The following is a 15,195-nucleotide window of genomic DNA, read 5'->3' as shown; positions in this document are numbered from 1 at the left end:
GTATGAGATCAATTTGACAATCGTATGATCTGTGAGGTGGTAAGGTGTTTGCCTGTTCTTTTTGGAAAACATCCTGGAATTCTTGATATTCGTGCGGTAACTGCACAACTGGAGTAGTGACTGTGGCCAGGTCCTTGTTCAAGGTTTTTATTGGGTAACAAGTATGTGCACTATCCGGGAAGGTTATTCTCTTCTCTCGCCAATCAATACAAGGATTATGTGTTTCCAACCAAGGTATCCCCAGTATTATTTGGAACTGCACGGCTTTGATTAAATCAAACACAATAGTCTCTTGATGCCCATCCTGACCCAATAATGTCATCTCTGCGGTGGAATGAGTTACAGGCCCAGAGGCAATTTCAGTTCCATCGACTGTGGTGATAACATCCAAAGTGGTCTTTCTGCAGGGAGGTAGATTCATCCTAGAAGCCAATTCGTGGTCCACATAGTTTCTTATGGCCCCGCTATCAATGTATGCCCTAACTGCGTGCAAACGTGATGGCTGCCTTGGATCTATAAGGACCATTGGTATGATGAAATGCGAGGTCTGAGTATCCTTCTTCAAGCTCGGCAAGCGGACCTCTACGCTTGTCGGGCGTGATCGTTTCTTGAGTCAGGCTCCAGATGGCTTTTATCAGCAGCTCTTACCACCTTCTTGGGTGGTTTTACAGGGCAATCCCGTAGAAAATGTCCCGAAGTTCCACAGTATAGACATAATTGCATTTGCCGCCTTTTTTCTCTTTCCTTCTGTGTCAAGGGTCCTTTAACTCCTCCGATTTTCATGGGTTCTGAGGCATCTGTTCCTTTGGGGGTAGCGTTGGGTTTAACCAACACCCGGTTCTCGAACTTGGCTCGATCAGCCTTTCGATTCTGAAGTCTGTGATCTAACTGGACCACTAAGTCTATATATTCAGCACAGTCTTGAGGTGGGTTCACAACTTGAGCCAAAACATCTTTGAGTTCTCCTCGAAGTCCCCGATGAAACAACGTAATCCGTTTTTCCTCGGGCCATCCAGTTTCCACCACCAACCTATTAAAGGTTGCTATGTAGGAAAGAAGGTCTTGGTTACCTTGTCGTAGGGACAAAAGTTCGTTATCCAGGGCCTGTCCTTGAGAGTGCAGGGCAAATAGTCTTTCCATGCTCATTTGAAAAACCTGAAAATCCCGAAGAATAGGGTCATCCTGATTGACTAGTGGGATTGACCAATCCGCTGCACTGCCGCTGAGATATGATAATACGAAGGCTACTTTGGCTTGATTGTTTGGAAAGGCTCCAGGTCTGCATAAAAAGTGCAAATGGCATTGGTTCATGAACACGGCAAATCTTTTTGGGTCCCCCGCAAAGCGTTCTGGCGGCGCTAAAGGGATATTGCCTGGTAAAATCACTTGCACAGGGTTGCTTGGTGAAACAGGGTTTGGAATCCCCCCGCGTCCCGGTAGGGGTGTTTGCCCCGCTTGGTTTTGCAGTAATTGTCTAGCAAGATCATCAGTGCGTTCCTTCGAAACAATCAACTCTCTCCTGAGTGTATTAGTTTCTTGGTGAGCGGCATGTACTTCAGCCCTAAGTTCCCCTAATAATTGGTCCAGTTGGTCAGTTTCTGAGGTCTCCATGACACCCGGGTGAGAATTTGTAGGAAGGCTTTGCATTCTGTTACGCTCACCTGGCTCCCACAGGGGTGTCGAGCGCAACTGGACAGCCACGGTCTCCACCAACGTGATGCGTAGTGCAGAGATGACTGACTGGACTGGCCCACCTAGCTTCGTCTGCTTGACCCGTAGAAGTAGTCTCCTTATAGTTTTGTATGATGAGCTCTCCATCCTGCGAAGAATGCAGGGGCGCGTTGATGGCCAGTTACTTCACTGGCTTGAGGATATTGGAAGAGTTCTGGACAAATCTTGGCTCCAAACCTCCGGGCGAAAGGCCGTAAGTATATAGTTCTAATGAGTTCAAAATGTCTGATTCATCACTCTTGTCCTATTGCTTGTTTCTTTTGCAGCTTAGACCCAAAAGATGATTGTCTTGTGGCAGCTGAAAGCGTTCAGGTAAGAGTCTGTGTTTTGTAACACTGTCCGGTAAATGATGCCAAGGTTTAACTCGCTGCTTTCTCTTTTCTTGCAGGTGCAGCGTAGGAAGATTTGGTGTGCTGGTGGATAATACCTCCTGTGGTAAAATCAGGTAAGCATATGGTGGCAAGAGATTGTCCTTGTTTGTTCCCTTGGCTCACCTTGTTGTTTTCTTATCCCCCTTAGGCGCTGGAATGCGTCAACCAGGTGATGGAGACAGCACCGGATCGTAGAGGTGCTGCGAGGAATGGTGAGTATGGCGCGGCGCTGCTGCTGGCGATGCGACGCGTTTAAAATGAAGTCTGTTTCTGGTTCGAAGATGCGCTGAATCAGGGAATCCGCTATGGACTCGAGGCAGGCGTGGCAGGATGCTGAATGCTGACTGCAGACACGGTGAGATGCAGAATAATGCGAAGCATGTGCTGCTCTTCGGGCGTGGTTTAAATAGCCTTAAAAGTAGTCCCAGGTAAGTATTCCTCCACAGCCACACCCGAGTAACAAAATAGTCCCTAAGATAAAATAGTCCCTTCAAGCCCCACATGGGCTTGGATGCTTGGATCCCTTGAAGCATGGTCTACATCAGGTAAGTTTTAACATATGAGCCTGGCACCTATGGCGCCAGGACTGATGTCCCATGTGAGCCTGGCGCCATAGGCGCCAGGACTGTACCCTGATAGCCCCTAACAGGGGTTGCTGGGTTTGCTCCAGGTAACATGATGCCTGCTTCTGGGGTTGATGACTTGGTCTGGATGCCCGGGGGTAGGCATCATGACAGAGTCTCGCTGGGCGCTCCTCACCCTGGCTCACTCTAGCATTGTACTTTTGTCTGTTGTTTCCATGCAGGCAGATCCGTCTCACCTGCTCTGCTATCTGAGTTGCACAGATATTTCAACTGCAGTGCGACACTTATCAACTTGCTACGGTTGGGTACAACTTAGTCCATTCTGCTTCACTCGTAAAACTTTGTCCCTCTCTGGTTGTTTGCTGGCTACTACATTCTGACTGCTGCTGGCATTGTGGGTCCTGTGGGACAAAAAGAAAGGAATTGGCCAGAATGGTGCTGTGCAGGCATGGGGTATTAGTGGTACGCTTGACAAAACAATAGGGAAGAGATAGGAACTCTGGCCCTCCCAACTCACCCACCACCTCTGCCGTAAACCCTGTTAGGCCTCCCACCTCAGGCTGATAGGGTTCTCCACCTGACAGGGGCAGTTCTTTGACTCAGTCACAAAGTCCTGATTCCATTATGCTCATTTAGTACAGAACAGTCCTGCTCACTATGTGCAGTCTTCCTGGCCCCACTAAAACGGACCACCGAGATAACGCAAATGGCTAATGAAACAGTGATGCAGTATTACTCCATCATGCAGTAGCATGATGGAGTCGGTGACCACTGGAGAGAAGAATAGCATCCCTGTGCTCTCACAGCCCTGCCCAGCTCCTCACCCCAAGGAGGCTGGTGGAGTAATGTGAGAGCAGGCAAGTTGGAGTACTGTGCTTTTAGTACCTTTCACAGCCCAACTGCTTGCCTTGTATTGCTGTATTTGACCAGGAGACAGGGAAGCAGGTGGGGAAGCAATGCACATACCACAGAAGCTGGTAGGGGAATAGAGAAACGCCCTTCTCTCCTGCTGGTTTCAGCAAGAGAGGGACATTGCATTGCTGCTCTGTATCGCATTTCACAGCATTATCAGGTGGGCAGATGCAACACACTACTATAACCAATGCCATTTGAATAGAAACACACATCACATAGTGATGTTGTTAATAAATAATCACACTAATACTGAATTATGAAAGTGAGAAAAAACCCACCTTCCAGGACACACGGATCAGAAAAAGCTGTATGGCAAGAATCTCCCCGTGCAGCCTGAGCCCCTGCACCGATGAACAGCTGTGGAGTCTAAGGCCCCTCAGGGAAACCCTCTGGGGAATAAAACCCTGGGCCTTCGTCTCAGGTTGGTCTTCCGGATGGAATTGGGATCGGATTGAATCAGGGAGTAGCTTCTTGCGTCTACTTGGGGACCACGAGCATTAAGGTAGGTAACTGTGTTGGTAAATGAAAGAGAGAAGGTGAAATACAAGTGAACAGAAAGAGAAACTATGTGAACGAAAGAGGAGTCACAGAAGTACCTGAAAGTGATCCTTAGGGTGTAAACTGGTTTTCTAAAGCTGAATGGAATTGTGACCGGAAAGCAGGACAAAAAACACTCTGAGATTGATAACCGTATAGACAACGTCAGTATGGATGTGAGAAAGATTAGCACGGAAGATTCTTTAGACAGAATGTATATAATACCTTGATGAGCAGTGGCGGAAGGCTGAAAATAGAAGGGAGTCCTTCCTTTCTATCTGCTCCGAAAAATGTAGGCGGGAGGTTCCTGGACTGTTATAAATACTCTAATAAAAGAAAGAAACGCTAAAGGGAAGTCGGGACGAAGAGGGTTGAATGTGGGAGTAAATAGGTTGCATACCTTGAGTGTACGATTTCAGAGGAGATGAGGTACTGACGAGGGTGTCACCGTGAACGTGAACTACCAACAAGATTCTGCAGGCGAAAAGGAGTGAAAGGAATAGTTTAAGGTATAGGAATACACAGAAATATGCGAGCATGGAAACGTTTGTTAAAGTCGGTTCGAACTCACGCAGCGTTTCCTCAAGGGAGAAGCAACGCAACGTCTTCCAGGTTTCTCAGGTAGAAGAGTGTTCAGTGAAGGGGGAGGCGAAGCCAGGCTGTCACCTGACACTCGCGAGACTGAACCGCTGCCAGAATCAGGAAGCGCCATGTTGAAAGGAGGCGTTTGGACGTGAGCAACATGCCTCCAACGGTGCCACAGTGTCCAACGAAACCGGCGCCTCATGACAGATGTACAATGCAGTGCTTGGTCCATTCTATGCCTTCAAACCCCATCTACAAGGATGATAGTAGTTGGCCTTTGGTGATTTACTCTGCCATTAAAACTGCTGGGGTTAAGTGTGTACTAAATATATGGTGACAGGAACAAAAGCTTATTTCATACTAAAAAATATGTTGTTTCACCCTCTAACCTCAAACTTTGTGTATGTTAACATGTTACAAAGATAGATCAATTTTAAACCATTACTAGAAGATTGGGTAGATGGCTCATGAGTTAAGGGATTGCCTATCATATGCGGATAGCCTGCATTTTGCAGGCTTGAATCCCAAGTCAGGGCTGATTAAACCCTTAATTCTTTCCAGGTTGATAAATTGATAATAATATCATGGTATTGCATGATACTGTAAGGAATATTATCCTTGTTTTTATGTACTCGTTGTACTTTTTTTTCTTGTTTGTATATTTGATCCGGTCATTTGGTTAGTAAATAAAGTAAAAAATGCAAAAACGGGTAATAACACCTCTTATTACAGGGCTTAGTAAAGGATGGAATGCGCCATATTAGAACACACATTATTTTTACAAACCTCAAACAAATGATCACTGTATACAATTTGTAACACAGTGAGATCAGACTCTAGACTTGTCTTAGTGAAAGGAAAGTGAGTAAAAATATAAATTAATATTTCTTTCTTTATTTTTTAGTGGACTTTTGGGTTTCATCCTGATGCTAACAACAGTGAAGTTGAAAAGTAGCCTTTCCTCAGGTCATTATGCATCATGGAGTTTCCTCGCAAAGGTAAGAGTGAGGTTGGGTCATATAGATTGACATCACGCTAACCTTTTTCTTCAGCTCTTGAGAAAATAACTTGCATATGTTTGGTTTGCATTGAACCCCTATACGCGTTTGAGTTTGTCTTGTGGATAACACCCATTCATGTACATGCTGAAGGGATGGTTATGGAGAGGGTAATTAAGAGATGCAGCAGTGATGCCAACTGATGACATTGCTGGCGTATGTTCCTTTTACCGAGGATCCATCTAAAACACATACAAACATCTTATGCCTAAGACTGCACATTCCAAAAATTGAATTTGATACTGAAGGCACCCAGGAAGAATGGAAAAACTTCATGGTGATGTATGTGGCTGTGTAGCAATGTGGTATATCAATCGTTATGGTTTATTCGAAGGCAGCAGAAGCTCTGAATAAGGTTGAGAAAGAATGATGCCAGCAGGCGAGCAGAAGTATGTTGAAGAGGGCCATCCTTTCCGTAACATGTTCACCGCCAAACATAATGTATGTTAGCAGTGAACCAGAACATTTCTATGCCAGAGCCCATTCTGTATTCATGAACAGGAAATGCAGTACATGTCTAGTGCAGCGCAGGCATTGACCAACAATATTCATTGCTGTTAGGCATTTGTTTGCAGGTTGGTTTGGAGGGCAATGCCTGTTCATTTCCCCAATGGGAAGAATCTGTCCTGCCATTCCTGCCCAAATTCACTTTGTATCTGGATTCACAGACAGAAATTGTGGTCTACAATCTCCTTCTTTGGCTCGGTGAAGTCAGATTTAGGGAGAGTGCCTTTTTCAAAACCTTCAATCTTGATGGGTGACATTACAACAGCCACAAGGGACTAGGTATCCAATAGGCTCTTCTAGCAGGGCCTCCTCAGAGACAGACCCATCTTATGCAATCAGACAGCAGGAAGTGCAGCGCTGTCCTTAATTACAGCCCATTGTATGTCCCAAAGGGTTGGGTGTGATGGTAACAAGAAATATGAGATGGTGAATAGAGAAATTATAGTTTCACTGTCATTGCCTACTGGATTAGTGTGGCACCAAACAATCCTTTTGTGAAGATGAGGGTGGAGGCAGTTATAAGAAGTCTATCTGATTGTACGCCCCATTTACCTTGGGCCATCAGTTGTACTTCCTGCAGTCTATCAATGTATCCATGTTTGGAACTAACCAGTGCCCCTTCTGCCTACCTCTGTTTTTACAGAATCTGTTTAACAAAAATGAGCAAAATCTCCCTTATTAAAGACATAGATTTGTAATGGGAATTTTGCCTGTGCCCTCAATAGATCTACGGTTGATGGGGGTAAAGATTAAAGGAGGATAGGAGAGGGACAAAGTAGGGTTAATGGGATAGACCCCCATAAAGTGTAAAAGGCCAAATTCATACATTCTTCATAGAACCATTCATTGATTGATTTATTCATTTATCAGAATGATCCTGTGTTACATGCTGGCTGCTTCAGAGTTCTAAACATGTTCTCTGAAATCCATCAGCATTGTTCCTTTTGTGTATCATTTACAGACTCCTTAAGTGAGGTATTTAATCATGTACACAGGGGATATTAATTGTTCTAGATTACATACAAAGTATTTAATGGACTTGGAGTTTGAGTTGAGGGGTATCAATCATTCCTGGTTAAACAATTGTAATAGTGATTTCCCAAGGTGATCTGAAGAACCGGAGTGCGTGGGATGAATATATTGTTTGTGAAAACCAAACTATGACAAAGTCCTTTGACTGATTATGGGAACCTCTAGTGGGGTGACCAAGGGGCAGTATACTTCTGACAAGCTAGAGGCTGGCGGGCCTGGGGTGGTCTAAGGAGATTCCTCTAGTCACCCTCACTTAACTACCTCTTTAAGGAAGCGGTCTGGTACAACGTCCTTTCACCGCCAGGCATTTCTACTCCTGCAATTTAAACGTGTACAAAATAACGAGAAAATACATCATATTTATTTGTGGTGGGGGGGTGGGAAAGGGCAGATAAGGGGTTGGGGGGTCGGTATAGTTAAAAATAGATGGGGAAGGGGAGTTTGGATGAACTTTTTTGTTATTTCATAGACGTTAATATTGCAGGCATTGAAATGCCTTGCGATGAAAGGATATGGAACCAGGGGTCTATCCCACGTGAAGAAATAAGGTGGCTGTCTCTTTAAGAGACTCCGCTTTTACACCAGAGTCCATGAGATTTCAAGGTAGTAGTGATCCTATGTTTGCCCTATCCTTGAATGCCAGTGTCTTGGAGATGCAGGAAACGGTAACACAGGTCAACATTATCCCTTTAAGGGAACGCAGCTTGAAAATCTCAGGTAAGTCTGTAGCATTTTACTCCCTAACTATCCCATAAAGAACAGCAGCTTACACAAACATGAAGGACATATTGAGAGGACTTTTTGACCAAATTTGTAGGCTTGCATCAGCATCCAAGACCTAATGGGAGGGGCTGTGAAACTTGGTCCGCAAATCTGGCCCGACAGTTTAGACACACAGTCAACACTGCTCAGCTTGTGAACCCGCTGACTAGTTTGACACCTCATTGATTTCCTGGTGGCCCAAGTCAGCAGTGCTTGTGCTGGGAAATCACATGAGCTTTTAGAAATGACTTGCTGTATTCACAAAATCTAGGCTTTTCTGCAGTGGACACATGCTTTTCCTGGGTTCTCTGGCTGACAGGAACTATTGGTAGGGACTTTTGGACCTCAGGAGGCTAGAAGACAATCCAAAATGGCAGTCAGCCAGGTATTAGCTTGGTCCCACCACCTTTTCTCCTATCATATACAGGTAAACCCATTCAGGAAAACAAATTACAGTCCCCCGCACAATTTTCATCAGAGGTGCAGACCCTTAAAGATAGCCCAGGCCCTGCTGTTGGGATGAGGGGTACAAGGCTATGTAATCTTGGGCTCTCAGCCTGACAGTGTGGGTGTTTGTTGTTTCGGAGAAGGCTGGTAGAAAGAGCAAGCAAAGCTGAGGCTGGAGGAAGGAGCTTGAGTTGATGCCTAGGAGTAGGAAGGAGGAGCTGAAGCCAACATGGGATAGAGAGGTGGCCAAAGAAAGTGAATATCCGAAGTTGAACATCCGGAGGTGAAATAAAGTGGATTTCAGGAGGTGAAAGGTCATTAATGGGAGGTGGAGAGAGGAGAATACCGGGAAGAGGGAGGAAAATACCGGGAGGTGGAGAGAGTGCATTATTGGAGGTGGAGAGAGGTGAATACCAGGATATGGTAGAGAGAGTTCAATATCTGGAGGTACAGTGAGGTGAACTTTAGAAGGTGTCAGAAATTGAGCACAAGGAATTGGAAGGAGGTACCCAAAATGGTGAAAGTGGAGGAGATGGGGAACCATTAGATATCCTTCCTTGTGACTAGAGAGGCACCCAAACACGTGAAAAGGTGGAGAAGACAGCATGTCATTAGTGATTACTGCTTGTGACTGGGGAAGTGCCCAACGGAGGGAAGAAGGTGAAGGGGGAAGGAACGCATTAGAGAGCATGGCTATGACAGGCGAGGGACCCAAAGCAGTTAAGCAGGTGGGGCCTATAGTAGAGAGAATGAGCAGCCCGAAGCTGACGTCAGGATTTTAAAAAAGAAGATGGAACTGAAAGAGGAACTAAGAGCTAGTACAACGAATGACCCGGGATGGATCTGGAGGAGCTAGCTGAGTTGGTAGGCCTTGCAGGAGTGGAGAGAACGATGCAGGAGGTTGAGAGTTAGCAGGGCAGAGTAAGATGATTACTGGGCCTAGGAGCTCGGATTCCGGAGAGTTCTGCACAGAGTAGTTGGTCAGTCTCTCCTCCTGCATAGTGCCTGACGCCTACACACTGGGCTCTGGGAGTTACCACTGCCCAGCATATTTATTCCCTTGCCTGAACAACTCCACCTGACTGCCGAGAGACATGCTGAAGATGAAGGCCCTAGTATGGCTTGTGAAAAAGCTACAATGATTAAACAAACTATGTCCCAAGAGGAAGACGAGTTCTGGAAACTGTGATGAATCGAGAAAACGTGTTACTTTTCAAGGGGTAGCCTCTACCTGTGAGGCTAGGGAGGTGAACCCCCTCCCCAATACCCTCCATAGGGGTACAGGCAAGCAGGATCTTACTGGGAAAGACTCCCCCTTGGGGTACAAGGACTCCCATTCCTGTGAGGAACTCCCTCAAGAGGTACCTACTATGGCCTACATGTGATGCTTCAGAACACAAGATTCCATAAGGTACCAAGACTGGGACGAAGAGCTACAATAGTAAATCCTGGGAATTATCCATACTGTGACGAGGAAACCATAATACCAGAAACTGTTGATCACCCATACTGGGACGGGGAGAATCATAACAGATATTATCTGAAAGAAAAAGGACAATCCCCAAAGAGGTGGATGAACATAACTCCACTGAGAGACAAGTGAGAGGTAGACGGAGAGAGAATAACACACGTCAGCTGGGAAAAGCCCCAAGCTGCGTGAAACGAACCAGAGAGCAAGCGAGAGATCCGTACACCAGCTGGGGAGTTCCACAAGCCGCGTACAATGAACCAGTGAGAGAGACGCCAGAGCCCGCAAGTTTCAAACTCGTGCAGATCTGAAAAGCATTACGCCGAAGCAAGGGCAAGCACAGAGCTTGAGAAAACCCAAGGGCCAGAGCCCATCTGAAGGTGGTGGCGAGACCAGGGATAGGAATCCTTGGTGGGGCAAATTTCCAGTCAACGTCACCCATACCACTGACAACTGGAACCGGCAGTCGGTATGGTCGAACTCTGAACGACAATGTTACTGTAAAGAAGCACGTAACCATGAGGAGGGAGACGTCAAAGCAGGAGAGGAGATGGAAGTCTGTATATCAAACGAGGGTCTACAATGAAGCAGGCTCCCACCAACATTCTCCTACTACTAGGAATGTAACGGGAAGCTGGGGAAGACCCCAAAGAATCATTATTGCAACCAGTTAACTTGCCAAAGTACAAGAACTAAAATAGAGTTGAAGTGGGGGAAAGGGGAACCCAAGTATAATAATTGTGTAAAGCGAACTGTTGAATGGTTGAAGACCAAAAGAAAAGTAGAAGCGATAAAGTTACCCTGGTAAAAAGGAGAGATAACTCTACATCGTGTACAAAGTCAAATTAAGTTTGACGAGGAAGCAAGACGTGAAAAAGAGCTTAGAGAAAATTGTCAATTGACACATTACATCATGTATATGAAGATGCTATCAAAGTACACGTTAAGCATCGCAGACAAGAATTAAAGATTAATAAGAGAATTCCTGGATGGATCAAACTTGAGGAGAGAAAGCAAAGTAATACAATTAAAGAGTTTAATGGAAGCCGTCATAAGAGACTATTCACAAGCCCTATATTGAAAGACCGGTACCAGAAGTACCCTCAGAAGAGTGGCATCAGTTTCAAGAACCATTTTCAAGAGACTATTTTGAATCACCTACCGAAAAACTGGTACTAGAAGTACCTTCAGGAAAACTGAGTTTTTCTCCTGGACCAAGTTGGTTTTTGTATAGTGGTAGGGTCAGTGAGGGTAATTTTGGACAGCAGACTTATTTGTTTAGACAATCCCGACTGACTGATGAGCACCTTAGTTAATAAAATAGACAGGGAACACCCATAGCAATAGGGAATAATAGGCCTTATCCCTTTTATTTCAATGAAATAATTAATCCAACGGCACCAATGAGTCTGCGTCCTTCTTCTGACCTGCCACAATACCCTTAAGTCAGAGGAAACAACCAGAGAGCAAGCCTGAACCCCAACACCCACGGTGGTGCTGAATTGTGTGCGGCCAGGCATCCTCCCACACCCGCCATTGCTGATGTGATGGTGGCCTTAGCGCCACAGTGAGACATGTAGCTGATGGTACAGGAAGACCCAGAGAAGAAGTGGCATGGATCCAGCAGCGCTGAAGTGCCTCCAACGATGATGGTTGTGGTGATGTTGCCAGGCCACTGAGGGAGGAGAGGCCAGGCAGCACCACTGCAGGGCTCGGAGTGGCCATCCCATGCAAGCCGACTTAGCATCGCATCTTCCTGTGGGATGACGGAGCGGAGCCAGGAGTTGGTGGAGCCGGCCTCATTAACACTGCCGCCAAATCAGCTGTTGCCTGCGTATGAGCGGTAATCCCAGTACACCACCAGGGATTCCTGTATTAAACAGGAAATCCACTGGACTACCAAGAATGTCTCTATTAATAGAGAGGACTACAGAGTGTGAAGGGTTCAGGAAACTCTCAAGCCCAAATTGACAACCAAAGAAAAGAAAAATAGGTCTCTTTCTAAGGGAATTTGGGCCTGCTTCCATGGAAAGGAGTAAGCAATCCTGAATGATATTAGAAAGAGAACTGAAACATGAGTAAACGCACAACAGCAGCAAGAGGGGCCACCATGCAGGGACTAGGACTAAGAGCGCCCCCCAAAGTAGCAGCATATGAACTTGAAGCAGGGGAAACAAAAAGTGTTTGTGTGTTGTATGTGTGCGTGTTTCAATATGTTGCAGCATGTGTCTGCAAGAAGTTCAATCTATATGAGCATGTTTAAATGTTTAGGTGAGTGTGTATGTGTGTTTATGTGTGCATGTTTTTGGCGTCCAGGGTAAGGCTTAGGGAGCTCGATCATGAAAGGTATTTAGAGTGCCAAACGCTGGCTTAAATTATTTATGCAATGTCATCAAATTGGTACATTGGGAAATCTGGTGTAGATTTTAGGCTGCAGCTTCATGAACGTTAATTACAGGACCTGTGATGAATCTGGACCATTCGTCCCTTCTCCCCAGAAGAGAGCCACCCCCTTTGAGGCTATAGAGGTGAGCCTGCTGAGCAAGACCCTCCATAGGGGTCTAGGCCAAGTGGGAACTCACTGGGAGTGACTCGCCTCGCGAGGACAAGGACTCCCATTCCTGTAAGGAACTCCCAGTCCAAAGTACATTGTCTGCCTACATGGGAATTGGAAGGACTGTTACTTTTGGTTTTGACTCTCCCAATAGTGACATTTCTCCAATCTCTTTGGCTTCAGGTAATGCTGACTCTCATCTGAACTCCACAGTAAAAGAGCGGCACCCCCGGCCTTTTGTTTGTGTTACAGCTTTATGTAAAGGATTTACAGTGAGTATACTGGCATAAATTGGGGCTGCAGCACAGGGATGTAATTTCACCAAAGTGCCTGGGGTAGTGGAAGTGACATCACACAACCCTTGACCTCTGATGACATTACAAGAAGTGATGTCCTTTGAACCCACCCTGAAGTGACATCACAGGAAGCGATGGAACATGACCTTTCACCCCTTGACAAAACGGGAAGTGGCACCACATAGCATTGTTCCTAAGTACTTTCCAAAAAAGATGTGTGTATTACCATATTACCAAATTACTGTGAATGCAAGCAGAGGTGCAAGGTGTGAGAAACCTGACAGTGTCTCACTTGCTAGCCCCTGGGGATCTGTCATCCAGGTGGCCAAGACACAGCCATTGCTATTGGATCCAGTTCCTGGGGGCGGACCAGTGCGGGACGATCACCTGGATGAGGGGTCCTTGGAGAGGGGAAGTGGGAAACCGACGGGTGAGACACAGAACCCCCTTTCTTATAACATCTTTTCCCCATTTTACCGCGTAGGATGCTCAGAAGTTCTGCCCTCCCCACCCCCTTTCCAACACGAACACTTTCCTACACCGAGACAGACAACGGACCAACATCAGGGCCATTTACCTGACATGTCCCAACACAAGGATCAGGCAGAGTCAGGCAATTAACAATAATTATGCAACCTGATGGCCATTTCCCTTCCCCCCGGGTATAAAAGGTGGAGCATGAAAGCACACTTCGAGCAATGCCGAATGCACGAGGAAGCAGCCATTCCAGACCGGCAGTTCAAGCGAAGTAGAAAGGCGGAGAGACCTGGAGGGACGACGAAGAGGGAATTGCCCTTACCCTTTGCAACTCAGATCCGTGAAGCCTTCGAAAAGGGAAAGCATAAGACTGCGAAGTCCAGCTGGTGTCTGGCATTACATGTCTCAGCGGCACACAGGGCCCTCCCGCGCTGATTGTCGAAGCGGGGAGAAGCGTTTGCCGCCGTGGTGCCGTCCTTGACTCGCGAGACAAAAAAACGTCAACAGTTCAGCACAGTCGGTGAGTCGGAGAAGACAGTTAATGAAACTGAACTGTGCTGGGCCCAAGATTGCAGGCAGGAACCTTGTTGAACAATGAACTTGTGTAATTGAACTTTAAAGAAACCTTAGTAAAAGGTTCAGACGCAGAGTGATCAGGCGTCACGGGGAGCTCATTCGAAGGACTCTGACTGAAGCCCTTTTGGGTTGTGTTGTTTGGTGGAAACTACAAAGACCAGGAGGCCTTTGGAGAAGCTGGTGTGAAGTGTGAAAGTGGTCCTAGTAGGGTCAAGCAAAACCCCTTATACACTCGAAGGTTTTCGACACATAGTGGAAAACTGAACTGTGTTAGAATGGCTATCTGAACTCGACGGAGGGATGCCAAGGAAAAAGCTAAGAGAAGTAAATCCTGCATTGTGATAAAACTGAGTGAACTATGAAATTGGAAAATGTGAACCCGGCTTAGGGGTGCCCGCAATTAATAGTTGTTGGAAAAAACAGTGAGACTGTTGTGTGTTACGTTTTGAGTGAAATGCTGTAGTGAAACTGATTGAGGGAGGCCAACGTTGCAAGAAGGATTAGAGCCCGGCTGAGGGGGTCCAATGGGTGAAGAGCAATCGCACAGCATTAAAGATTACCAAAGGAACTTTTGTTTTGTTTATTGTTTATGGTTCAGCAGGCCTTCTAAGGCAAGAGACTTTACCGGAAAGAGACTTGGCCCCGGAAGGTCCTGGCATTGTTGAAAGGAACTGTAGCCTCGTGCTCGCGAGCCCCAGGAGTGTGCTGTGCTCAAAGGTCCTGCCTTGTCCCGTGCTAAAAATGTGCGGAAGGGAGACCCCCGGCTAGAACCTCCTGATTTATCATTTTTAAACACCTCTTTCTTTTCTTGTGAACATTATCCCACTCTCTTTGTGAAATTAGCTGTAAGGATTGGCAATCATTTTTTTTTTTAGTATAGGCCCTTTTATTTGATAAGCCGCCACTAGGACTGCCCTATTATTATTTGATGGCTGTAGCTTGCTCCCATTTTAGTTTTAGGTTTAGATTAGGCATTTTTGCAACCCATTTATACAGTTTAATAAACACCCTTGAACTGTGATAACTTGTGTCTATCTTTACTGTTGCCACCATGAGTTCCTTACATGTGGTGTCAGCAGTGGGATCTGATTCAACAGATAACAATTGAAACCCATGTTAATAATTGTGGTACCACCAAAAGGGGGAAATAAAATAGTTGATCTCCTAGACTCTGACCGCGTATCCACATTGAAAGAGGTGGTGTCCTCTCAACTACTTGTCCCACCTGGTCAACAGGATTTGTTCTTTAAAACACAAGTGTTGCTAGGTACCCTTCCTCTCTCCCATTATAACAT

General features: G+C 46.0%; 1 protein-coding gene across 3 annotated transcripts in view; it reads left to right on the top strand.

Moving 5' to 3' along the window:
- TMEM241 (transmembrane protein 241) overlaps positions 1-15,195 on the top strand; it is a 1,254,706-nt gene that overhangs the window by 1,124,233 nt on the left and 115,278 nt on the right. For all 3 annotated transcript variants that reach the window (XM_069620899.1, XM_069620898.1, XM_069620897.1), the window contains one exon: positions 5,628-5,721. In XM_069620899.1, the coding sequence (XP_069477000.1) occupies positions 5,628-5,721 (94 nt within the window). The remainder of the gene's footprint in view (positions 1-5,627; positions 5,722-15,195) is intronic.

Source organism: Ambystoma mexicanum, chromosome 5q, assembly GCF_040938575.1.
Source record: "Ambystoma mexicanum isolate Mex_15411 chromosome 5q, UKY_AmexF1_1, whole genome shotgun sequence".
NCBI lineage: Eukaryota > Metazoa > Chordata > Amphibia > Caudata > Ambystomatidae > Ambystoma > Ambystoma mexicanum.
The sequence above is the reverse complement of the archived record's forward strand: the minus strand, read 5'-3'. Positions and strand labels throughout refer to the sequence as shown.